Genomic DNA, 25,822 nt, shown 5'->3' on the forward strand with positions numbered 1-25,822 from the left:
TTTATATACAACAAATATTTTTTAGTTAGCTGGAAATGTAGTTGGAAATTATACATCTATATTTATCATTTTTGAAATATGGTCAGAAACATTTCTTCGTGAGCTGAAACCATAAACTACATGACGGATATACATTTATAAACATGCTTCTGCTGGAAAACGATAAAGCAAAACGTCTCTGGTAACAAGTGTAACCTTGGTTCTCTGAGAATGGGAACGAGTCTCTGCGTCCTAGGAAGCTAATGGGGAATGCCTCAGCATGACCGGTGTCTAAATGCGACAGTTGTATTGGTCGGCGACTAGGGTTGGGTACCGAAACCCCCTATATGACCAGAATGTATGCATTTCTGCGCTATTGAATGATTCTGTGTGCGCGCAATCTGCACGTGATGAGAGAACTCCTGTCTGTATGTGTGTGCCTTACAATGCAGCAGCGCAGAAGGGCGTTTAACTTACGTGTACAATAAGCTATTTAAAACGTGCATTGTAAGCATGATAAATTTTGAGCTTCCAGATGATATAATCAAACATTTCTTGTGGAGCGTTCTCTGAGTATGCATTTATTTGTCATTTTAACTGTTTGGAGTTGCGAGAGAAGCCAGGTTATCCCGGTATAGTTTTCTGTTGATATGAAAAATCGGGTAGATTGAGCAAAATAGCGTCTGTATGATGTATATTAAGATGTTATGCTGAACCATATGCCTTTGTCCACTGACGTTCTGAGTTGTTCAAAGCGTTTCTGATGATTGTTAGAAGGCAGCTGTCTGACTCTAAGATGGTGAATAAAGCAAGAGTGTAGAGTTTCATTTAAGCTATTTTAAGGCATGAAGACATTTTTTTTCACAGAAAAAAAAAAACTTTTTAATGTCATTTTGGTGATCAAAGATGAGTTTCAAGGGATACAATTATTGACTACAGGGGGAATTTAAAGCATCATGCATTAAATAATTAAAGGGATGTTTTGGAGTAATTTCAACCTAGGGTCCTTTGCACCATGACCTCGAGCCAAACACCCCCTCAGAAGCTTTTTTTCCCTTGGTCGAACATTATTAAAGTTAAAGATATCAGCCGAATGGTTTAGTGCAGGCGCTAATGGATCCAAGGTAATGCCCGGAATGGTATAAAACTTCTACAGTAGTACAAATAGGTTCTGTACTCATAAAACGAGGCATTGGAAAGTTTGTAAGTACATCAGAAGTTTATTTAAATAACACTTGCCTGATGGCTTATGCTACCGCTAACCCAGATGTCGAGGTCACTTCCGTGATTTGAGAAAAGCCCGTAAACGTCCTGGCAGAAAGCGATGCATAAGGATGTAGTGTAACGATGCCCAGTTCCAGGAATGCACTAATATTTTGTTGGTAGTACCAGTTTGCAACAATTATTAGTTAACACTAAGTTGTCAACACTTCGGAAAAAATAATAAAAAATGCATCGCTTTCTGACAGAACTTTTACGGGCTTTTCCCAAATCACGGAGGTGACCTTGACGTCCGGGTTAGCGGTAGAATAGGTAAGAATATTTAAAACTTATGTGTGAAAATGCTTGAGCTGTCGATTGAAATATTTGCCCTATGGTGCTCCAAAACGGACTTAAGAAGCATCATCACTGCACATGATCGCTAGTTAAATTATACTGCATTTACGTGATGCCAGAAAATGCATAATTCTAGGATGCAGTGCGAGTTCACATTCGAAAGAGAACACTATTGATGTGTTTGAAACCAACCTATTCTAACTATGGGTGTAACGTTTCAAATTACTCATGGTTCGGTTTGTATCATGGTTTTAGGCTCATGGTTGTGTTATGGTGTGGTATGTGCTATGTTTAAGGGAAAAAAGTACAAATTCAAAGAGAAAATTCTTATTTATTGGTAACAAACACCTAACACTTTGGTCACAACAGGCATCCTTAAACAAATTAAAACACAAGCAGTTTTTCACCCCTTCAAAAAAATCTAATTTTAACTTAAGAGTACTTGCATTATTATGCTAAATGTATCAACATACAGTGCATTTCAAAATCAACATAATATTTGGAAGCTCAGAACACTGGGTCACTCTTTTATATTCTAGGCCACTATCTTCATGTTTCTGTGCAAGAAGATCAGTGTGGTTTTTTTTTACATTTTCTGTTGCAAGTCAAGATCTGCTGGCAGTAACAATGTCTCCACTCCACTTATCACTGATGTCACACAGAGGCACACAGGTATTGTTTTGCAAGTTTAGCAACATGATGATACTTGTTCTCATGCATGTGGATCTGCATCTGTTTCGATGCAATCTTATGCCTTGTATGTTGAGCTGCCCCCTAATTGTCGACTAAATGTTAGTCGATGAGAAGAGGCTTAAGCCGGGTGCACACTATACGATTTATAATAGTCCTTTACGATTGTAGCTTGTCAGACCCTACAAACATGATTCTCGCTTTAAGCCATGTCACACTGTAAGATCTCAGTTGTCAATACTGTCAAACTGTATGACAGAAAACTCACCTGGAGTTTTAGATCATCAATCAATGACACATTCAGTGACAGTGAGCTGCATTACACAAGGGATTGAATGGGTGGCTACAAAGAAATCTCTAACGTCAAAGGTAAAATTTTATCGCAGCGGTCATTAATCGGCTGTTGGTGAACATGTCAAACTAACGTTTAAAAACTTCCGATTTTAGCCTAGGATCAGAGGAATCTTTTAGGATTTGCAAAATTTGTCTCAGACGGACAAAATCGCACAGTGTGTACTAGGCCTGGCTGTTGCGATAGTTGGTGTTACCCCGGTTACATCACTTGCCAATAGAATGCATTTTACACAAAATAAAAAATGTTTAATTGTTATTCTTAACAACTTATAACTTATACTCAACAACTTAACTACTACTTTTTTTTTCCAGGAGATATTTTATAATATTATATTATATTATATTATATTATATTATATTATATTATATTATATTATATTATATTATATTATATTACACTCACCTAAAGGATTATTAGGAACACCATACTAATACTGTGTTTGACCCCCTTTCGCCTACAGAACTGCCTTAATTCTACGTGGCATTGATTCAACAACGTGCTGAAAGCATTCTTTAGAAATGTTGGCCCATATTGATAGGATAGCATGTTGCAGTTGATGGAGATTTGTGGGATGCACATCCAGGGCACGAAGCTCCCGTTCCACCACATCCCAAAGATGCTCTATTGGGTTGAGATCTGGTGACTGTGGGGGCCATTTTAGTACAGTGAACTCATTGTCATGTTCAAGAAACCAATTTGAAATGATTCGAGCTTTGTGACATGGTGCATTATCCTGCTGGAAGTAGCCATCAGAGGATGGGTACATGGTGGTCATAAAGGGATGGACATGGTCAGAAACAATGCTCAGGTAGGCCGTGGCATTTAAACGATGCCCAATTGGCACTAAGGGGCCTAAAGTGTGCCAAGAAAACATCCCCCACACCATTACACCACCACCACCAGCCTGCACAGTGGTATAGCTATCTTAATCTAACCGTGCATATTCACAGTTTCTGGATATATGTACGTGCACGGATGTGTTAGGCTGTAATGCTGCCCTGTTTCCTTCAGTGCAGCTAGCCATCCTGATCTAACTGTGCATCTCAGCTAACAAGGCATGATGGATCCATGTTCTCATTCTGTTTACGCCAAATTCTGACTCTACCATCTGAATGTCTCAACAGAAATCGAGACTCATCAGACCAGGCAACATTTTTCCAGTCTTCAACTGTCCAATTTTGGTGAGCTCGTGCAAATTGTAGCCTCTTTTTCCTATTTGTAGTGGAGATGAGTGGTACCCGGTGGGGTCTTCTGCTGTTGTAGCCCATCCGCCTCAAGGTTGTGCGTGTTGTGGCTTCACAAAAGCTTTGCTGCATACCTCGGTTGTAACGAGTGGTTATTTCAGTCAAAGTTGCTCTTCTATCAGCTTGAATCAGTCGGCCCATTCTCCTCTGACCTCTAGCATCAACAAGGCATTTTCGCCCACAGGACTGCCGCATACTGGATGTTTTTCCCTTTTCACACCATTCTTTGTAAACCCTAGAAATGGTTGTGCGTGAAAATCCCAGTAACTGAGCAGATTGTGAAATACTCAGACCGGCCTGTCTGGCACCAACAACCATGCCACGCTCAAAATTGCTTAAATCACCTTTCTTTCCCATTCTGACATTCAGTTTGGAGTTCAGGAGATTGTCTTAACCAGGACCACACCCCTAAATGCATTGAAGCAACTGCCATGTGATTGGTTGATTAGATAATTGCATTAATGAGAAATTGAACAGGTGTCCCTAATAATCCTTTAGGTGAGTGTATATTATATTATATTATATTATATTATATTATATTATATTATATTATATTATATTATATTATATTATATACATTCTTCTTAACATTTTTTGTCCATCAGGGCAGAGTAGATGCTCCAGAAATTGGGGTTTCATGTATTAGTTTGTGAACAGGTATTATCTAGCACCTCCTGCTTGACTTTCAGGGCATGAGCTGCTGTCATGCTTCTATGGAAAAATGTTACAACTTTTCTAATCTTACTCAGCAGATGGCTTATCTGTTTAAGTGCTACTGCCTTCTTGGCTGCAAGGTTAAGAATGTATCAAAAACATACAATTTTTGTCCCTAGTCCAGCTGCTTCTTTGATGGCATTCGCCATGTCCTGTGCATTATCTGTGGTGACTGAAATGGTGATGTTAGGTCTCCAACTTCCACTCTGTCACTGCACTCATCAGTGCATCAACCAAATGACAACTTGAGTGGCTTTCAAAAAGGGGGCATGTTTGTAACACAGAGCTTTCCATTTTCCAATCCAAAATGTAATGTACTATCACTGTCAAGTAGCATTCAGTTGCCCTGGAGGTCCAACTATCAGTTGTCAGAGCTACGTATTGAGTGTTTGCCAATTCTTTCTCAATTTTGCCCTGTGTTTCATCATACAGTTCAGGAATAAACTTGCTGCTGAAGTGGGCATGCAAAGGGATTTCGTAACGCAGCTCAAGCGTCTTAATCATATGCTGAAATCCCACATCGTCAATAACAAAGGGCTGCATGTCTTTGGAAACAAAACCCCCCAGTGCTTTCGTTGTTGTTTTGTTATTATTAGCACTGAATGCCTGTTTAAACACCAAAGGAAATGTGTGCTGTTTCGGTCTCACCTACGCTCGCGCGCTATCAACACCCGGGTGATGATAGCAGAAATTACTGGTCATATTAGATATATTGCCTTGAGCATACAGCACTTGCATTGAACAAAGTTTATAAACAGTGACTGTTTTGTCCACGTTTTTTTGACCATCGCTGCTGTAACGTATTAGATAGCAGATTTATATAGCAGGCGATGGATCTAGTAGCTTGTCTCTTTGTGAGGAACTGTGATGTCAGCAGCAGATTTACATACTAACAATTGATTGGACAGATACTCTCACATGAAACACATGCGGACCATATCCATGGGAACCATACATTAGCTGAACTCTGTTTTATGCGTTGTTGTTTTTTCACCAAACCATATAATAGATGTGTTGACAGATTAAGACTAACTGCATTGCAAATGCGTGCCGAACCGTGGGAGAATTGCACTGTTGGATTTTTGTACCGAGAACCGTTACACCCATAATTCTAACTGATGAAACCTTTACTTCCTTTAATCGTTGTTGCATTTTTCACAAAACCGTATTTATGTTAGCCAGCTATCTCAACAACAACAAAACATTGTGCATGCCATGTTCTAAAATTATGCATGTTTGATTCTACATCAGGTTGTTGAGGACATACAAGCCCATCCGGATGCCCGCGCTGCTCCGCCAAATCAAGGTCATGTCAGCAGCACTCTGAACAAATGCATCCTGTTAGCGTTGCTCATCGCCATCAGCATGGGCTTCGGGCACTTCTATGGTGAGCAGGGACCTGATGTCTGTCTTATTAACATAGTCTTCTTATTAAATGATTTAAAGTGGAACTTTTAGGATGAGGATCCTTACAAAACTTACTGTGTAAGTAAGTAAAGCTTCCTTTATATAGAACCATTTAAAAAGGTTTAACAAAGAGACATGCTGTATATGTTCATAATTGTTGAAAGTTTGGCAGTACGGTGAAGATATCAGATGGTAATACCTTGTATGAAACGGCTACCAATTTATTGATAAACCATGATAAAATTCTAGACGGGATGGTATTACCATTTTATATTTTGATTATCATTAATACCTTATTTGAATTGAAAGACTGTTGGTGGTAAATACTGTCCAGCTTAAGTAAAGTTAGCAGCAGTCTCGCACATGTGCAGCATGCATCGTAGGTTTTGCTTTGTGTGAAAACATGGTGGAATGCAGTGAGTTTTTACAGCAGGGATGGGCAAACACACACCTGAGCCAGCTAATCAATGTCTCCAGGATTATTAGAAGCAGAGATGGTTTTGTTATTGGGAGATACAAGGGTCCGTGGCTCTACCATTTGAGAAAGCATAATGGCCAACTTGGATCACTTGTACCTTGATAACCAATCACATTACAGCCTTGACGTCATTGAATTTCGTTCAGAGTTGTGCAACAGTCAATCACCATTTGCGGATACCATAGAAATGAATGAAGTGAGAATAGTAGTGCTGTAAACTAAATCCTACCTGTCGCGCAATTATCCATGACTTCTCTTATAAAACAGCATTATAAAATTCGAAACAATTCGGATAATGAAGTATCTAGTACGGTGACCGGGACATGTTTGGTTTACTTAGGCCTTGTCCACACGGACACGGGTATTTTTATAACCGTGACTTTTTTTACGCGGTTCGGCCATTCGTCCACACGGAAACGCAGTATCAGGTCACTGAAACCGAACATTTTTGAAAACCCCTGCCAGGGTGAGGATTTTCAGAAACGCCGGTTGCAGTGTTGTCGTGTAGACAGTAAAACTGGGGTTTTTGCTTCTGATTCAGGCTTCTGATTGGCCAACGTGGCTTTACGATTAGGGTTATATCGCCGCCTGCTGGTGTGACATGCTCTTGACAGCGCTTGATAGCGTGTTTTTGCGTTTTCATGTAGGCGGAGATTTCTTTTAAACCGAGCATGTGTGGACGGGATTTTTTTTTTAAACGCAGGAGGAAAAACTCCGGTTATAAAAATACCTGTGTCCGTGTGGCTAGTACTAGGCCTTAGTTTAGTCATGAGGACTACATATCAGCTCGTGGGAAAGTGATAATAAGTTATGGCCACAAGATAATTTTGTTGAGGTAATGACATCTTGGCCTATTTCTAATGGCCACGAGTGAAATGCGTAAACAATCCTGCGTGATCAACTGCTCTGGATATGCCTATAATAATATTTATTTTTAATTAAGAATGACAAAATAAGGGCTAAATTAAGAAATTATTATAGTAACCTATATTATAGCTTATCATATTATCATATGATGTTGCCTATAGACAGCATTCGAAAGAAGTTTGTTTTTATTAATAAATGATAAAAGAAAAGAGAAAAAGGCCCAGCAGAGGTTGTACTTCCTTTGCCAGCTGAGGAAATTCAACCTGCCATAGGAGCTGCTGAAACAGTTCTACTCCGTCGTCATTGAGTATCCTGTGATGGTGCCCTATCATACACCCTGCGCAATGCAAAGTTTTTTTTTGCTACTTTCAGCCCGACGCAGTTATCATTTTCACATCCTACGCCATGTTGTTTAAATAGCAAATGCATTTGCACCCATTTGTACGCCAATGGGCGTGCTGGTCTGAAAACGAGGTGTGTTCAGGCACATTGCTATTTTGAGGCAACTGAAATAGACCACGCAATTAATTTATTTTTTTGTTATTTAAAGAGCGCAGTAGTAATACGCGCCTATAGGTGGGTCCCGTGGATCCGTTTCCTTGCTAGAGAAGCGTTCAGTTTTTCCGCTTGCAAATTCCGCCATGTAAAAAGCGAATTCGCTATGGCGCGAGCACAACTGGCTTTTAAAGGGAATGTGAGATGAGACTGCCATTACTCATTAAGAGAATAGGGACAACCATTTTAGACCATGCGCCAGGCACGCCATTTTTCCCGTCATTAAATTAGCAAAAGTGTGCTTGCGCCGTGAGCTTTAGACCATGCGCTTAGATCATTAAAATAGGGCCCTTTATGTATATACATTACATTAACAGATACACAAAATACATACATAAAAATGTAAATATAGATATCAAACCGTTAAAGTTGTTCAAAGCACTCATTATTACCAATTTCGTAACAGTTGAAACAGAATATGTATTGATTTTCAGTAATTTTTGTAAATTATTCCAGTCTGTAGGGGCAGCAAAATTAAAATCAGAACAACCATAATAGCTTTTTCTTCTAGGAACATTGCGAATAATACTTTTAAGGTTTCTAGTGTGAAACATTACAAGGTTGGTTTAGATAAATATTTTGAAGATGAACTGGTGTTAGTCCTAACAGTGTTCTATAAATCAACATATAGCAATGAAGTTTGCAAGAGATTTGTATTATACAGATTATATCATACAAAACAGCATGTCCAGATTGTAATTTTTCCTACTGAACCTGAACCCTGGTTGTGGGGAAAAAGGTTGTGACCAGTTAAATGTTGCTGATATACGTTCACTATAGACAGTATTAATATCAGAATGTGTGTGTGTGTTCCAGGCACGATGCAGGTTCAGGAGAGGCAGAGGTTTGTGGAAAAGAGCCGCGTGAATGAGCTGGAAGTGCCGTCCAAGAGAGAACTGGCCATTGTAAGTAAGTCCTGTCTGTCACAGTCCGCTCACTGAACCTGAGAAAGACTGCAGATTTAAAAGCTGTTACTTAGATTCAAAGACTTGTTTTATCCTAGAGATTATGGAAGTAAAATAATGACAAATGTCTTTGAAAGAAAACATGTTGAATTGCACTAATTAAAAAAAATGCATTGCTTTAACAGTGCTTGCAATTCAATGCAATGTATTTTCAGGGCTTGCATTTTTGGGGGCTGAAATTCAACATGGTTTCATCAGCTTCATTTCCAAAATATTCAGTCTGTTTAAAAACAACACTCTGAATATGAATATATATTCAGGCTGAATATTCCACTTTGCACATTTGGGAACTGCAGGAATAGCAGTAGAGTACCGATGCTTAATCTCCATCTGCCTTTAGTCACCTAACCAGCAGGTGGTGCAAGCGGGTGATGACGAGAACCAAAGCAACAGGTTGAGCCATTCATTCATTCATTCACAAAAACTCATTTAGAAATGTATGGAGATAGAATTGTGTCTTTATTACATGCGATAAAATAAATGATCTGAGAGAAAAAAAAAGTTTGAGAGAAAAAGTTATCACACTGATAGCAAAAAAGCATTTCATGAGAGAAAAAAGAATATTTGAGAGAAAAAGTTTTCATACCAATAGCAAAAAATAATAATATTTGCGACTAAAAAAAAGTATTTTCTCATAGAACATAAAAAATATAAATTTGAAATTTTTAAAATTATTTCTGAGAAAAAAAATCTCTCTCAAAATACTTTGAAAAAAACCCTCAAATATATATTTTTTGCTATCAGTGTGAAAACATTTTCTCAAAAAAAAAAAAGTGTTTCTCTCAAAACGCTTTTCTTTGCTCTCGATGCAATTTCTTGCTCTCGTGTCAGGATTTTGCTTTTGCTGTGAAAATTGTGTCATGGGCGGGGCCACGTTCCTATTGGCCAGTCGGGTGAGCATCGTCTTGTCTTGGGAGTCGAACTGAATCATTACACCATTGTTCGGTTCACCGGCATAGATGCCGCCTCTGCCTTAGTTGAGCATATAATACACAATATAATAACATTCATTCATGAATATGAGTGCTATTTTGAGTGATGCTGAACTTGCTCAGCCAGCTACCCATCCAGTTGTGTGTGTCATCATCTTACATCTCACCCATACGCGTAGGAGCTTCAAAATCAAAAGTTTTGCCCCCCCCCCCAAATTTCCCAATGTAAGATTTTGTTTTGCATTGCCTGCCTATCTCTGCCGATTTCGGAGTCTCCAAATGAATCCATTCTGCAACTTTTAAATACATAATTCAATTTTTAAAAACGAAATTATAGGCTTAAGTGCAGGGTCCGAAAGTTGGTCGTTTTGTCGCTGTGGTTACACACACACACCGTTGGCGGTGCGCTCAAAGTCATCTGTCAGTTGTGCAGTTACCCAAAATCTCCTGAATGAAGTTAAAACCCATCATGTCACTGGATGAAATAAAATCGACTAGCAAAAATACAGGAGGCTGTCTTACAAACGAGTGTGTGGAGGATATTGTCATTTCGCCGTAAGGTTTTTTATTTTTTAAATAAGAGACGATCTAGGGCTGAAATGTGTTTTTTGTGTTAATGTGTCTTAATCAAGTGATTAAAGTGCTCGCTGCCGCTGCGATCAGTGGCGCGATACAGTGTTTTCACACTGTCTTCACTCGGACGCGCGCTTCAATCCGTTGCGGATGAACAACCACTTGAAATACAACCACTGATGAACATAATCGGTTTTGATGAGAGAAAAAAACTATACGAGAAAAAAAAAAAATATACAAGTACGGATTAGAACCCAAAACCTCTGACACGCTTGGCGAAAGTTCTACCACTGGACCATTAAGGTATACGTCAGATAGTCACACGAAAATTCTTGGCACTGACAACATATATTAGGCTACATCTCATTAAAGACAACTTAAACCCCATGTAGCCTACTATTTAAATCGATTGCTGGACATCGTAATGCTATTGTACATATAGCCTATCTGATATTGATATTGCCCCTCCGTATATTTACCAGGCCCACCTATTAATGACGTTCTGTATCCGCCACTGACGTATCGTAGGAAAGGAAACGTGGAAGTTAAAATACTGAAATAAATACTGATAACATATTTTGAGCATTTAAGTGCTTTATATAGGCTATATATATATTCCCCCGACGCCCCCTAGCATTTACTGTCCCCCCCAGGTTCAAAATTGCTCCTACGCCCCTGATCTTACCCAAACATTTATGCTCAACTAAGGCAGAGGCGGCATCTATGCCGGTGAACCGAACAATGGTGTAATGATTCAGTTCGACTCCCAAGACAAGACGATGCTCACCCGACTGGCCAATAGGAACGTGGCCCCGCCCATGACACAATTTTCACAGCAAAAGCAAAATCCTGACACGAGAGCAAGAAATTGCATCGAGAGCAAAGAAAAGCGTTTTGAGAGAAACAGTTTTTTTTTTTAGAGAAAATGTTTTCACACTGATAGCAAAAAATATATATTTGAGAGTTTTTTTCAAAGTATTTTGAGAGAGATTTTTTTTCTCAGAAATAATTTTAAAAATTTCAAATTTATATTTTTTATGTTCTATGAGAAAATACTTTCTCTCAAAACTTTTTTTAGTCTCAAATATTATTATTTTTTGCTATTGGTATGAAAACTTTTTCTCTCAAATATTCTTTTTTCTCTCATGAAATGCTTTTTTGCTATCAGTGTGATAACTTTTTCTCTCAAACTTTTTTTTTTTCTCTCAGATCATTTATTTTATCGCATGTAATAAAGACACAATTCTAGCTCCATAGAAATGGAGCAAGTGGTAAGTTATGATTATCAGGGCCAGTATATATGCAGAAAAGCTGATTAAGACACGAAAGCTGCATGTATGCTTAACTCAAAGTCTTCATGTTTACTCTTTTCCCTGTGTACATTTAAGCTGCAATCTACACCACAAAGGAGATATAATGTTATTCCCCCCGATGCGCAGAACATACATTACATCTGAAAAAGACATATATTGCTCTCCTTTGCATTGTTTCCTTAAGTTATAACATGCTTGTGTGGCGTTGTGCTGCAGTACTGGGGTTGCCCTCATATCATACACTCCAGGATTCCCCCCGTTGCAGGACATTTTAAAAACTTAATGTTTAAACACTGGCTTACTGGACTACCAGTGATATAAAAAGACCAAACTCAGTCAGTGTACACCTTATTGATGAAGCATACTATACACAGGCAAGCAGTTTGTTGTTATTTTACTTCCATCAGAGAGTAAAAGTAAGAAAATAACATCACACATCGCCGACTTAAGCTGACATTCATGGCTTATGCATAGTGATGAGCAAAATTTATTTACTAGTTTGGATTCAATTTTCTGATCGATTACACCTCTCTATGTTTTCTGTTTTCTCCTATTTGTCTCATTGGTGAACTTTGTTTCAGCTTTCATCATCCTGTAGCTTTTCTGCTGATAATTTCTTCTCAGATTCAGCTTTGTATGCTGAGATTTAGTGTCCTTTATCTTAATTTTGTACTACTTTATTCTTCCGCTTCTACATTTATACCACTTTGGCTGTATTGTTGTTATTGGTCTTTAATATTTTCTTTAAATTCCCTGGCTCTGTTTTTTAATGTATTTAATTTTTTTCCTAATTATCAAGGATCTTTTCTAAATCAGACCTAGTTTTTTGTCTCTTGACAAGCAGTATATAAGATATTAACTTAATCAGCAAGGATGAAAGTAAAGACGTGTAAAGTTACAAAGATTTATATTTCAAATAAATGCTGTTATATTTAACTTTCTATTCATCAAATAATCCTGAAAAACAAAATATATCAGTTTCCACAAAAATAATATGAAGCAGCACAGCTGTTTTTAACATTGATAATAATAATTAATATTTCTTGAGCAGAAATTAGCATATTAGAATGATTTCTGAAGGATTTTGTGACACTGAAGACTGCAGTAATGATGCTGAAAACTTTGCATCACAGTAATAAATTACATTTGAAAATATATTACAATTGAAAACATGTTATTTTAAATGTCAATAATATTTTACAATATTCCTGTTTTTAACTGTATTTTTGATCAAATAAATGCAGCCTTGGTGTGAATAAGAGACCTTAAAACATGTTCAGTCTTACCGACCCCAAAGTTTTGAACAGAAGAGTAGAATTTAATAGATGTCCATTCTCACGGCCTTGTCTCTATGCATTTAGGAAGTGGTTGAAAATCTAAGAGAAAATCTAGAAGAAAAGCAAGACATGGTGCTGTCCCTCACAAGCATCATGGATAAGATAACTAAAGAAAACCAGCATCTCAGAGTCAAACAGGAAGAGCTACAGGTAACATGTCTCCATTAACGGTTGCTTTATGGAGCTTAAAATATGACAATATGATTTGAATTTGAATTGTGTAAATTTGAATTATTTACAAGTGAAATCTAACAAAATTGAATTTTAGGTGGTAGTTTAAATAGTTCTGAATTTGATTTTTTCTAAACGAATATTGAACATTTGAAATTTAACAAATTGAAATGTTTTTATGGCTGAATTTTATAGACACGTATTTTCAAACAGCTAGTTTTTTTTGTTCTGAATTCTTATACTGCAAATATTCAGTTTTAAAAAATACAGATTCAAGTTTTCAAGATGAAGAAATTCGGAACTTCAAATTCAGTTTTCTAAAATTCAATCTCAAAAATTCAAACTCAAAAATTCAGATCTTACAGAAAGTAGGTCACAGGTCATCCACAGGGAAGAGTAAAGGATCTCAGAAAAGTCGAACAGAGCATTTTGGCTGCACTGCAGTAGTTTTCTGCCGCAAACGCGGTGGTGGTTCAAGAGAATCCGTGTATCTTTCGATCAGTCGTTTTTTTAAAATTTAATATTAAGAGTAGAAAAATGAGAGAACAGCTTGAGTATTAGATTTCTAATATTCTAGTAATAATAGTCCTCCGCTCCTGCAGTTGCACGGAGCTTACAAAACTTAACGCGTGTATTGCAACTAGGCTACATTTCATTTTCTTATCAAACAACTAGACTAACGAATGGCTCGACACAACATAAGAGCCTAGAAAGGGCTTTTTCTCTGTGTAGACCAGCAGTTGGTCTGAATTTGCTATAACCTATACTGTAGACAATTTTTCGGACTGTAAGTCACATTTTATCATGAAACACGCTGTGATTTATTCCAAAGTGACTCAGGCATATATAATGCATTTAACGTTAAATAATCTAAATGTTGACTTTCAAAAGTAGGTGCGCCAAGAAGGCTATTCGCTTTATTTTAGTTAATTTTTGCAGCTTCATACTTCAGTCGAGTCCCAAAATACACGTATAGGCTAAATCAGCGTCTTCACAGCAAGGGAAATGTTTGGAATAACAAGTAGGACTGTGTGCGGCACAGCTTGCCCTTTATATTGTACAACAGACCAATTAAATTAGGCAGAATAACTTTTTATATGTTTGGTTGACTGTGTTTTATTTTGATAATGAGCAGTTTGCGATATGAAGCAACGCCAGAACTGATACTATGTTGTGTGAGAGCGCGATGTGCGAGCGCCATCACTTGGATTTGTTCCACTGCTGGGAAATAACTTAATACTCTGTTATTTATAGTCATACAGATAATATGACTTAATTCAAAACAGTAAAATGTATATTTTTATTTGTGTACATTCAAAATGACTACAAAATATCATGCCATTGAAAAATAAATAAAACAACATGATGCGCTGCTTTGGCGCGTCTCGGTCTCCTTCAAGATCTTTCTGGCGCTCACCAAAAATTAACTAAAATAAAGCGAATAGCCTTCTTGGCGCGCCTACTTTTGAAAGTCAACATTTAGATTATTTAACGTTAAATGCATTATATATGCCTGAGTCACTTTGGAATAAATCACAGCGTGTTTCATGATAAAATGTGACTTACAGTCCGAAAAATAGTCTACAGTATAGGTTATAGCAAATTCAGACCAACTGCTGGTCTACACAGAGAAAAAGCCCTTTCTAGGCTCTTATGTTGTGTCGAGCCATTCGTTAGTCTAGTTGTTTGATAAGAAAATTAAATGTAGCCTAGTTGCAATAAACGCGTTAAGTTTTGTAAGCTCCGTGCAACTGCAGGAGCGGAGGACTATTATTACTAGAATATTAGAAATCTAATACTCAAGCTGTTTTCTCATTTTTCTACTCTTAATATTAAATTAAAAAAACGACTGAGCGAAAGAAACACGGATTCTCTTGAACCACCACCGCGTTTGCGGCAGAAAACTACTGCAGTGCAGCCAAAATGCTCTGTTCGACTTTTCTGAGATCCTTTACTCTTCCCTGTGGATGACCTGTGACCTACTTTCTGTAAGATCTGAATTTTTGAGTTTGAATTTTTGAGATTGAATTTTAGAAAATTCCGAATTTCTTCATCTTGAAAACTTGAATCTGTATTTTTTTAAACTGAATATCTTCAGTATAAGAATTCAGAACAAAAAAACTAGCTGTTTGAAAATACGTGTCTATAAAATTCAGCCATAAAAACATTTCAATTTGTTAAATTTCAAATGTTCAATATTCGTTTAGAAAAAATCTAATTCAGAACTATTTAAACTACCACCTAAAATTCAATTTTGTTAGATTTCACTTGTAAATAATTCAAATTTACACAATTCAAATTCAAATCATATTGTCATATTTTAAGCTCCATATTGCTTTAACTAAAAACAAAGTATAGCTGCAACAAACTTCACCAATTTGTATTGGTTGTTGTTAGTATTATTTTAGTATGATTGAGATACTATAATTATTGTTTTTTTAAATGTCTATAGTTTTTATTAACTTTATTTCAGTTTTAGTTTTAGTTATTTTAGTACGTCAATGTAAACTTAATTCAAATGAGAAATGTTGCTTTGACAACTAGCTGAAAAAAATATATTTTGTATATTTCATTTAATTTAAAGTAACAAAAATGTTACTTATGGTTTAAGTTTTAGTTAACTTGGTTGTATAATGGACTTGACACATTAACAGTTTGGCTTCCTTTTTGAAAACACAGGCCCAAAGACAAGATTTATATGAGCAACTGACGCAAACCAAGAGTGAGATGGAGTCTCGGCAAAAAGATCTGACCATGGAGAACCAGGACCTTAAAATCACTCTGCAGCGAGAAGAGGCATCTCTCTCGGCCCTGCAGGAGGAACTGAGGTACCTGCGGGGACAGATCCAAGAGCTGGAGGAGAGAGGAGCCGGGACCGACTCAATCCTGTCTGAGAACCAGCGACTGAAGGGCTACTTGCAGGAGGAGAAACAGAAATTACGCAACTTCATGAACCAAAGGGAAGCACTCATGGCCGAGGCTCAGGTGTTGCGGAAAGAGCTCGATAAAGAGCGGAAGGCAACGGACAAGCTGAAGGAAGAACTGGAGGAAATGAGTCAGAAAGAGGAGGATGTTGAGGGCAAGATGGATCCCGAGACCGAAGAACTGCAGGCTCAACTTCAGGAGCTCGAAAACAAGTTGAAGTTTGAGCAGCAGCGCTCTGATCTTTGGGAGAGACTGTACGTGGAGTCGAAGGAGGAGAGAGCCAAGGGTGACAGGGATGTAAAGACCAAGATTCCCAAGGATGGGATGCTAGGAAAGGTGAAAGAAACATTTGATGCTGTGAAGAATTCCACCAAAGAGTTTGTGCACCATCAAAAGGAGCAGATCAAGAAGGCCAAAGAGGCGGTTAAGGAAAATCTCCAGAAATTTTCCGACTCCGTTAAATCCACGTTCAGGCATTTTAAAGACTCTGCCTCGAACGTGTTCAACCATGAAAAGAGGTTTCAAGCCAGGAAACCCGAGCATCAAACGTTTCAGCAAGAGCAAGGAAACAAACGTGCCGAAGATTGGCAGCCTCAGAAACCTTTACACCGACATCCTCGCAAATCAACCATTGACTCTTTCTTTCCCACCGATCGCAACACACGCAAACCTGGTAATCAGAAAGCCTACACCACTATGGGTCAGAAAATGCCACTCAAAGGCTGTTCGGGTGTTTTTGACTGTGCGTATCAGGAGTCGATGAGTCTGTTCAATAAGGCCATGGACCCCATTCGTGCGGATGAGTTTAACGAACTTCTGCGCAGTTATTTGCATAAAGAAGTCAGCCATTTCCACCACTGGAGAGAGCTGGAGAGCTTCATCAATAATTTCTTCCATAACGGCTTCTTCATCCACGACCAGATGCTGTTTACGGACTTTGTTAGTGGCGTTGAGGATTACCTTGAGGAAATGGATGAATATCACAGTCTCAGCGATGATGTGTTTGAGGATCTGGACGACTACATATACCGGCACATATTTGGAGATACGTACTTAAAATACTTTGGGCCAAGGTAAGCCATTTTGTGGTGTTGAAATAATCTTCTTTGTTACTAAACTTTGGAGATATAGCTAGTGGAGTTATTAACATGAGCCTGCTTTACTTCCATAATTTGCATATTACTTTGCACATTAGCCTACATTTTATCCATCAGGAATGGATTCTTCATTATGCTCTGTTTCTAATGTTTTTACAATGCATTAACTACGGTAACCTTTTAGTAAATATCAGCACTTAAAAATGATCTAAACTGATAAGTACATAAAATTATGTAAAGGTAGTAAAAGTACTATAGTTTGGCAAATGTAGGTGTTCTTATACTGATGTTATAATTGTTTATTTGGGAATGAAGGCAACAGAGTTAAATCCACAGGCCAGTGTAATTTATTTTTAAGATCTTTTTATGTACTTCGTATATAAAATTGTATTTATTAATATTTTGAGTTAGCTTTTATTTTATATTTTCATTTTAATAAAAAAAAAAAAAAAAAAAACACTGTCCTCTCTGGATACATTGTGTCACTACTATAAAAATATCTGTAAAATTCTGTTTTAAACTATCAAAACACACAGATTGTCCATATAGACTTGTATTAGAGAAATGCAAAAGCCTGTCTGATAACATGGTGGATAGCAACAGTTGTTAAGGGAGAATGGGCCACTGGCCAGTAATGTTTATGAGGAGGTGTTTAGCAAAGGGTCGGTTGGGGTTGGATTGTAAAAAGTGAACATTTGAACCCAGAATAGAGCCAGTGATGGGTGATTTCTTGTCTGTGATCATTTTTAGTACATACTAGCATGTTGTACTACATTTAGCATGTTCATAACCATGTTCATCTCTGTTGCTTCTCTGTCTGTAGGTCTGAGAAACAGTAGAGTCTGCATGTTGACACGCATGAGGCTTTGTGGTAAACCCTAAACAATTTCCTGTTTGTAAATTTACAGTCGTCCCTTCAAAGCGCCAGGGTCGAAGGGTAAAGCATGGGGTCATTGTCAACGGCAACAGAGGAAGCACCAGCAGCCACGACCTCGGCCTCAGAGAACGAAGAAATGGAGCCAATCAGAACGCGACCCCAATCGGCAGTTCACAGATGTCAAAATAGAGCTGGGTCCCATGCCCTTCGATCCCAAATATTAAAAGAAACATTTTAGTTCTTTGTAGTATTGCTCATTTTTTTTGCATTTGTTTTATCTTGGAGGAGATTAAAGAATGCTTTGGATTTTTGCACATGTAAAATACTGTTCTAATGCTGGTTAAATGATTCTAGTGTGTTTCTCTTTCTGCACTACAGTGATGGAAAATCGTTTTGAAAGCATAACAAGTGGGTAAATTATTTTGATTCGGGCTAGTAACCAAAAAGTACTTTGTATTGTGTCATTTTAAATAATTAATTACTATGGTTTTCTAAAAAAAAAAAAAAAAAACTTATGTTCCAGTTTGCTTAGGACCAAATAAACAATCAAAATAAATGATATTGAAAAAAAGCTCAGATGTTCAGATTTAAAATAATAATTAAAAGATTACACATCATTATAAAGGTAACTTTGAAGTGGTCTGGTTTGACTGGTTGTCACTTGGCTGTTTTATTTGAGCATGCTAATCAGTTGTTAGTTCACTATTTCCCCCCTCTTTTTTTGTGTGTGGTTATCGGCTAAGTAACATTCCTTGTTTTGAAACAGCTGTAAGATGCACTAGTCATCTGCTCTAATGTAATTGAACACAAATGCACTTAACTGCTTAATGTTGCACTTAAACTGTAGAATAAAAGTCTTTCTATGCTTCATTGGTAATTGTTTTCCTGCTTTGACATATTAAGCTAAAAACAGATCTGGATTTTACACTGGAAAAGTGTTTGTGATTCTGGTGTGAAATTAGAGACAATGTAACAAAACAAAAGCAAATCTTTATATAAGTTTGCAATCGGTTGTACATCTTCAAACTATAAAAATGAATCAATCTTCAGTCCAGATCCTCTGGTGTATATTAGTATGTTTTTTCCCACTCGGCCTTCAGGAAAGTGAGTGTGGAATAGTTCAGCTTGTTTGGTAAATCTGTTTTCCTCCAGGAATGCTGCAATCTCCTAAATGAGAAAGAAACAAAATTAGTCTCAAGAAAATAAGTGAAGTATTTAATCAAACCTCTAAAATTAAGTATTAAACTGTAGGTCCTGCAGCATTTGCAGTCCAAACAAAAATGATTCCTCAAATCACATGAGCAATTGGATTTATGACTTGCAGAGAAGTACCACCTCAGGTTTCTTCAGTAAGTGTAAACATCAAGTGATTTAATTTGACTACATTTAACTGCTTTCAATCTTTTACCTTCTCCAGGAAGTCAAACAGCACTATATGTGATGGTAACGTCGACTGAGATGGAAAGGATGTTTTGAGCCAGTGAAGAGGGTTGGAGAAGAACACGGCTGCTTCATCCACATACTCCTCATTTCCTGTAAGATCAGGTGAACACTCCAGGAAACGCAGTTTGAGGGGACAATGCAGGTGACTAGAAAACACAAGGGGAACCATGATGTCACATCATCATATTGCTTTAACCCTATAATGCCTACTGTATCGTATTTGATATGTAATTTCTAAGGCGTCTAAATGATCAACATGATCAAAACTTTGCTGAAAAAACTGTTTTGTACAAAATCTACCACATGCCTTCTATCATGTGATTGATTGCTTTTTTAGCAAGTAAAAGGCCTTTTAGTATAATTGCAAAACCATATACATTCCAGGTCGTGGTTCACGTGCTGCTGTTTTGTTTATTTATTTATTTATTTTTTTGCTGTGAAATCTTTACTGATTCTCATAAACTAAAGATAATAACTTTTATATTGCTAGTAATATTTCAAGACGTACATCATACTATATGAGCCATAAAAGCTTGAAACATTGTTTCTAACATGTTTGTATTCTGAATATGCAGATGCTTACCTGTACAGTGGTGTGGAGTGACAGGGCATGAGGAACAGCAGCTCAGTTGAGTTCTGTGAGTCGCTGATGTCACAGAGTCGTTGCAGGTCATGCATGACATCCAGAGTTCCACGCTGGTGAATTAAACCAGTATACAAGGCAGGAAACAGATTGAGCACCAGCAGTGCACCAGCAGCAGTTTTCCTCCACGCTTGTAGCTTCGCTAAAGATATACCTGTCAGTTAGAGCACACAAAGACTTTCAGAGCCGTTTCAAATCTTCACAAACTTCTAAATACTTGGCAAGAAATACTCACCGCAAAATATCATACAGAATGGCAACACTGGATAAATAAACCGGAACTCCTTGTGTGCGAGCAAACTGCAAAAAGCATATTTCATGAGATAAATACATAAATACAAACGTAAATGGTTGTCCATGCAGAAGTTGCTGACACAATGCTATGGCATCTTGGCCTGACTCTATATGATATGTTGTCTCTAGATAAGCGTTACAGATTTTCTCACCTGTAAATGGCTGTAGTCCATAAGATGGTTATTAGCAGGATTCTGTGCTTTTTGGTGGCCAGTGAACATCCGTGCATGAAGAACGGTAAGTGAGGTCCGATCACGACCAGCAGACCCTGAGTGAAGTACCAGTGCCACGGATGAGCTCCATAAAATTCTGCCACATTGTGCAGCACATTAAACTTCAGGAAGTTCCAATGGACAAAGATCCACTTCAGAAATACAAACACATGATGGTCATTCTGATGATACATGCAATTCATACTTCGTGTTTTCAGTTTCGGTATTTATTTTATATTTATATATATACTAATATCAGACTTATTATTTTTTATGCAAAATGCAGTTCCTTATTCATGTCATTGTTATTCTTAAACTATTTTAAAAACATTTTTGTTAATTAAAAATTGAAGCTGAAATAAGATCAAATACAAAATAATAGATGAAAAACTTAAATGCAACTAAGTTTTAGCTGAAGTGCTAAAATTACTAAAACTGAAATGAAATTTTTTTAAGTTAAATAGAAAGTGATAAAAAAATTACAAAAGCAAATAGCAAAAAGTAAATTGAAATTGAAAATGAAAAATATTAATAAATACTAAAATAGTATTTGTTATTTATATTATAATATTAAAATTATACGTCTTTTGATTTGGGTTTGAAATATGACATCAGCATGATCTTTACGGACTTTGTGAGCAACACTGTCTATTCCTCCAAAACCAGTAGTGTTCGAAATAAAAATCAATACGTTTGGTGTCTTGGGCTTTTTGTTCAGTAGTGAAATACACATAATTTTTTCAATCAGTAAGTCTGTAAAAGCAGTAAAAAATACCTTTCCATAGAACACAGAGTCTATCAGTGTCGAGATGGCCAGTGCAAGAGCCCTGCACAAATGATGGAAACATTCATGACCTAACAAAGATTATTGCTGGTATCCAAATAACAAGTGAAAACAAATGCAACATGTACACAATGGGAATGCATCGCTGTGTGATGAGCTTCAGCTTGTTCTGTTCCCCACAGAAATGATAGAACAGCAGAGGAAGCCAGACGATCAGAGCTGTGGGACGGATGACTACGGCCAAGGACACCAGACACAAATACTTCCAGCTAAAAAGGAGAGAAAACGAAAAAGTTTAATCTATGAGTCTGAAAGGTTTGTGCAATCACTAGTGTGTAGTAGAGCTGCACGATTAATCGTTAAACGATCGCAATCTTATTCCTAAATGACAACGATTCAACTGTCTGTTAAAGGTAGGGTAGGCAATGTTTTTCATAAACACTTTTTTGTTATACGCTACTGGTTGAAACTCTTCACATTCTGATAGCAAACAATAATAGAAGTGATCTAAATATTATAAAATGTACATACAGTATATCTTATGTGGAAGTCTCAGGACCAAACAATGTTCGCCCAATCATTGCATTTGGTCCGAATGCAAAGATATGATGTCCTACTTGCCTGTCAACGTATGTATTTGCATATCTCCAAAAGCTCACGCAGAGAACACATGTCATCAGCGCGTTCCATGAGGCTATGCAGAGTTGTGGACAGTCACTGAGCGCTGCAAACAAACAGCAGCCGCCTTTTACAGTTCGTCCTGAACCAAAACAAGAAGTTCATGCCAAAACTACTGTAATTAGGAGATGGCATCCCGTGACGTTCTAGCCGGAGCTCTTCCCATTCTCAGACTCGGATTTATGCATTTCTATAAACGCTGAAATGAATCTGCAGCAGTCAGGTGGTACAAGTAAGCACTCTTCAAGTTGTTTACGTTCTTTGGGACATGAGTTGATTTAACACTGTTTCTCGTAGCGCTTTGTGCTGTGCGTGTTCATGTGTTTTGGAGGAGGCGAGGCTTTGGAGATGCTCTGAAGGGATGGTGGGATCTTAGACTTTCAAAGCTAGCTTGCTAGCCTTTCCAAAATTGCCTACCCTACGTTTAAATCTTTGACAGGCTGCTGCTGAGACAGGGAGAGCAGTTGTCATATATAGGTATGAAACAGCCTCACAAATAGTCTTTTCAACCACACAGTATCAACATTTCTGTGTTACAAACATTCAAATGATCACAGAAGTACTGGGATATAGGTTTATAGTTCAGATATAAACACTGATGTCTACGATAGCAATCAAAATAGAGCTTCAAATAAAGATTGTATCCATTACACCGTTACACCAGTAGGTGACGGCAAGTGACTTAACAATGTATTTGTCATTAAATCATCCATTCAAGAGATTCGTTCAAAAACGCTGATTCATCTAGTCTCTATGAGTGACTCATTGAATAATTCATTCAAAAAGATATATATATATTTTTTTATCATTCAAATTAAATAAATATTTTTTTAAAATAGACTGCAGCAATTAACATTTTATCGAAACCTCTAGAAAATTACATTATTATTTTGTTTTGGGAGAATCGTGATTTCTATATAAAACAAATAAATCATGATTCTAAATTTATCCAGAATCGTGCAGCTCTAGTGTGTGAAAGGACACAAAATTATGCACCTGTTGTGCATTTTGGAGCCGGGTAACGGGTAAAAGCAAAGTGCTAGGGTGGTCAGAACCGTTTCCATGGTGTTGGTCAGAGTCCGACTGCAGCAGTACCAGGTGAACCATGAACACAGCTGACAGAAACACTAAGAAAACACAGCAGAACTGAGTGGAACGAACACAGAGCATTCAAGCTTAATGCATTGTTTGTGTATCTGCTTAATGATTATCAAGGGAACATCATCTTACTGTCCATTTGGCTATATCTGGGGTTTCCCACTGCAGGACGAGGTGGTACAGCTTCACGTCGGCATAAGCAGCCAGCAGTGCCTGGAAAACACGTGGCAAAAACACCTGCAAAAACAGGTAAACATGTTAAGAAAACATTACACTTGCTGTCAATATTAAACACTGAAGTCTTACCAATAGATATGCTGTGTCATAATTCATCAGATCCAGGAGTTTATACATCAGAGCGAACAGGAGAGGATAAGAGTATCCTCGGATGCCTTCCTTCCATTCCCAGGTCTCGTAGCCATAAGTGAGAAACAGGTTAAGGATTTCATTTACAGTGAATGTTTCTAAAGTATTATATTAAAACTAAACTACTTTTTTGCAGTTCAGGCCATAAGCAAGGATATCTGAAGACAATTCGATGGGAAATCTCAAGGGACTGCCAGTACTCATCTGGGACGAAGCTGGTCTGAACAAGGAGGCAGTTGAGCAGGCGGAATATGACAGTGAAAACTGAGACACTGATGCCAAAGAATTCTGCAGAAATGACAGTTAGCAGGTGCAGATAGTAGAAGCAGGGTCACTGATGGCCAATATAATGCTGATTAATATAATGGATGTTTTACTTTACTTTACTTTAGTTGTAGCACTAATTCTGTAGATTTGAAAATCATGCTTTTCCCTATTATTGTTGAATCACGGAAGCTACACCAGATATTTTGCCAAGAGATCTCTATTTATTATTTTATACATGTATCAGACATAGGAGAGAAACAAGCATAGAAGAATAAGGCTACATGGGAGGTGGTCTTCATTCCAGATTTCTCTGTTCCCCATTTCTCTATCCCTCACGCCATCATGCCAGCTGTAAATGGTTTCTCTGTGTTTCTCCTCCCTCTCACCCCCTCATGCCTTTATGTTTCTCTGAGTCAGTACAGTAAGGATTGAGCTTATATACACCACTGAGCGACTTTCAACTTCCTTGTAAGGTAGAAAAACATGTTGCTTATGTTTAAAAATGGAACGTATACCTCATGCTTACACATGGTACAATCCACTTTCCACATTAAGAAACTATTCCTCGGTGTATACATTCGTGGTACATTTGCATCAGTTTAAAAATATTCCTTTCCTTGTAAAGAACAGACCAACTGTACACATTTGATGTATCATATCTCTGCTCAGTGAACGTTGCATTGCACACATACCTAGGCAAAATATATAACTCTCCCAGCTCCCCTCCCTGTGTCTAAAATATGAACCTTAAACACATGTGTCCATGCAATCTATAGTCTAACTCATACATTTTAAACTTCATAAGATAATACAAGTGATTATGAATACTAATAAAGAATACATAATATTGATACATAAATATTGATATACAGATATATTTAATAATGAAATTATATTAAAAAAAATGAAATTGTAGTCTTCAATTTCTAATTCATTCTTAATGCGAGATTCATTGGACATTCATTACAGTTTTTTAAAAAATAGCATTATAAATTCAGTGCAAGAAATACTATCATTATAAATACTTTACCATTTAAATGCAATTAAATAAATATATGATAAATACAATTTAAATAGCCTACATATTTATTATTATTAATAATATTATTATTTATTGCGGGCAGTAATACATACATACATACACACACACACACACACACACACACACACATATATATATATATATATATTAAATGAACGATATGTGCGCAAAACTGTCTATTTATAGAAAGCAATATCCATGTTACAGTTCCCAGAATCCAGCCAATTTATGTTAATTTAATGAAATGGTTATTATCTATTATATGATTTTCTTCCCATTAAAACACTTTTGGCTGTAAAGTGAGTCTAAACCCCAGGTTCAGGACTCTCACCAAGTGTTTGAGGTCTCCTGTCATCTGTGCTGTACAGAATTGAGCTCCTCTTCCTCAGTCTCACTGATTCACATGAGGATTTGTTCTGTTTGAAGCGCTCTCGAATCTTTTCCATGATCTTCACATTAACCTCAAATGGGGTTCAATGTTCAGCATTTTAACTCCGACTGTAAATGTTCATTTTCTGGCGCTTTTACTGAGTGTTTTCTGCCCTAAATGTGGAACCTGGATTCATTTCCGTGTTTGGGTCATGGTGTCCTGTATATATATATATATATATATATATACATAGATGCCTCATTAGCGGCCGTTTCATCAATACTCGTAAGCCATATTGGAGCGGTCCATGAACAATCGACTGAGCGTCTGCAACCGTAGTTAACTTAGACGCATGTATTAATATCTATACATGAAATAGACTCCAGCAGATGATTTTGCTGAACTAACACAAATACAAGAAGACGAAGACATCAGCTGACACGACATTAAAAAGTAACCATAGTTAAAGTAGAAACATTAAAAGTAACGTTACCTCAGCAAAAAACTATTGTACTATTGTTTTAATACTTATAAAAACACAAACCAAGACATTCTCACATGTGAAAGGTTATCCCATTTCTTCGGGAAT

General features: G+C 37.2%; 2 protein-coding genes across 27 annotated transcripts in view; one reads left to right on the forward strand and one right to left on the reverse strand.

Annotated features, from left to right (window-relative positions):
* The window catches only part of ccpg1 (cell cycle progression 1), a 44,264-nt gene that overhangs the window by 17,319 nt on the left and 1,123 nt on the right, over nucleotides 1-25,822 (forward strand). For 6 of the 25 annotated variants that reach the window (XM_084125201.1, XM_084125215.1, XM_084125218.1 and 3 more), the window contains 5 exons: nucleotides 5,791-5,926; nucleotides 8,663-8,751; nucleotides 12,991-13,116; nucleotides 15,817-17,135; nucleotides 18,068-18,906. In XM_084125201.1, coding sequence (XP_083981327.1) covers nucleotides 5,791-5,926; nucleotides 8,663-8,751; nucleotides 12,991-13,116; nucleotides 15,817-17,135; nucleotides 18,068-18,260 — 1,863 coding nt within the window. In that variant the 3' untranslated portion in view covers nucleotides 18,261-18,906. Of the gene's footprint in view, nucleotides 1-5,790; nucleotides 5,927-8,662; nucleotides 8,752-12,990; nucleotides 13,117-15,816; nucleotides 17,136-17,982; nucleotides 18,907-19,453; nucleotides 19,622-20,054; nucleotides 20,118-21,594; nucleotides 21,728-23,356; nucleotides 23,438-23,524; nucleotides 23,598-23,690; nucleotides 23,865-25,822 lie in introns of those variants that run through there. The other 19 variants (XM_084125203.1, XM_084125205.1, XM_084125209.1 and 16 more) reach the window with 6 other exon arrangements.
* pigb (phosphatidylinositol glycan anchor biosynthesis, class B) lies at nucleotides 19,007-25,456 on the reverse strand. 2 transcript variants are annotated; one of them, XM_084125221.1, is made up of 12 exons: nucleotides 25,195-25,456; nucleotides 23,713-23,842; nucleotides 23,495-23,612; nucleotides 23,321-23,425; nucleotides 23,087-23,217; nucleotides 21,541-21,681; nucleotides 21,404-21,455; nucleotides 20,569-20,684; nucleotides 20,358-20,422; nucleotides 20,063-20,276; nucleotides 19,445-19,625; nucleotides 19,007-19,203 (listed from the first exon to the last, which is right to left on the reverse strand). In XM_084125221.1, the coding sequence occupies exons 1-12, from the start codon at nucleotides 25,307-25,309 to the stop codon at nucleotides 19,063-19,065; spliced, it is 1,509 nt and encodes a 502-aa protein (XP_083981347.1). In that variant the 5' UTR covers nucleotides 25,310-25,456; the 3' UTR covers nucleotides 19,007-19,062. The 2 variants fall into 2 exon arrangements, with proteins under 2 accessions (XP_083981347.1, XP_083981346.1); XM_084125220.1 differs by having other exon boundaries at nucleotides 20,569-20,780.

The sequence above is a fragment of the Abramis brama genome (genome assembly GCF_963993115.1).
Source record: "Abramis brama genome assembly, chromosome: 9".
Classification (NCBI taxonomy): Eukaryota; Metazoa; Chordata; class Actinopteri; order Cypriniformes; family Leuciscidae; genus Abramis; species Abramis brama.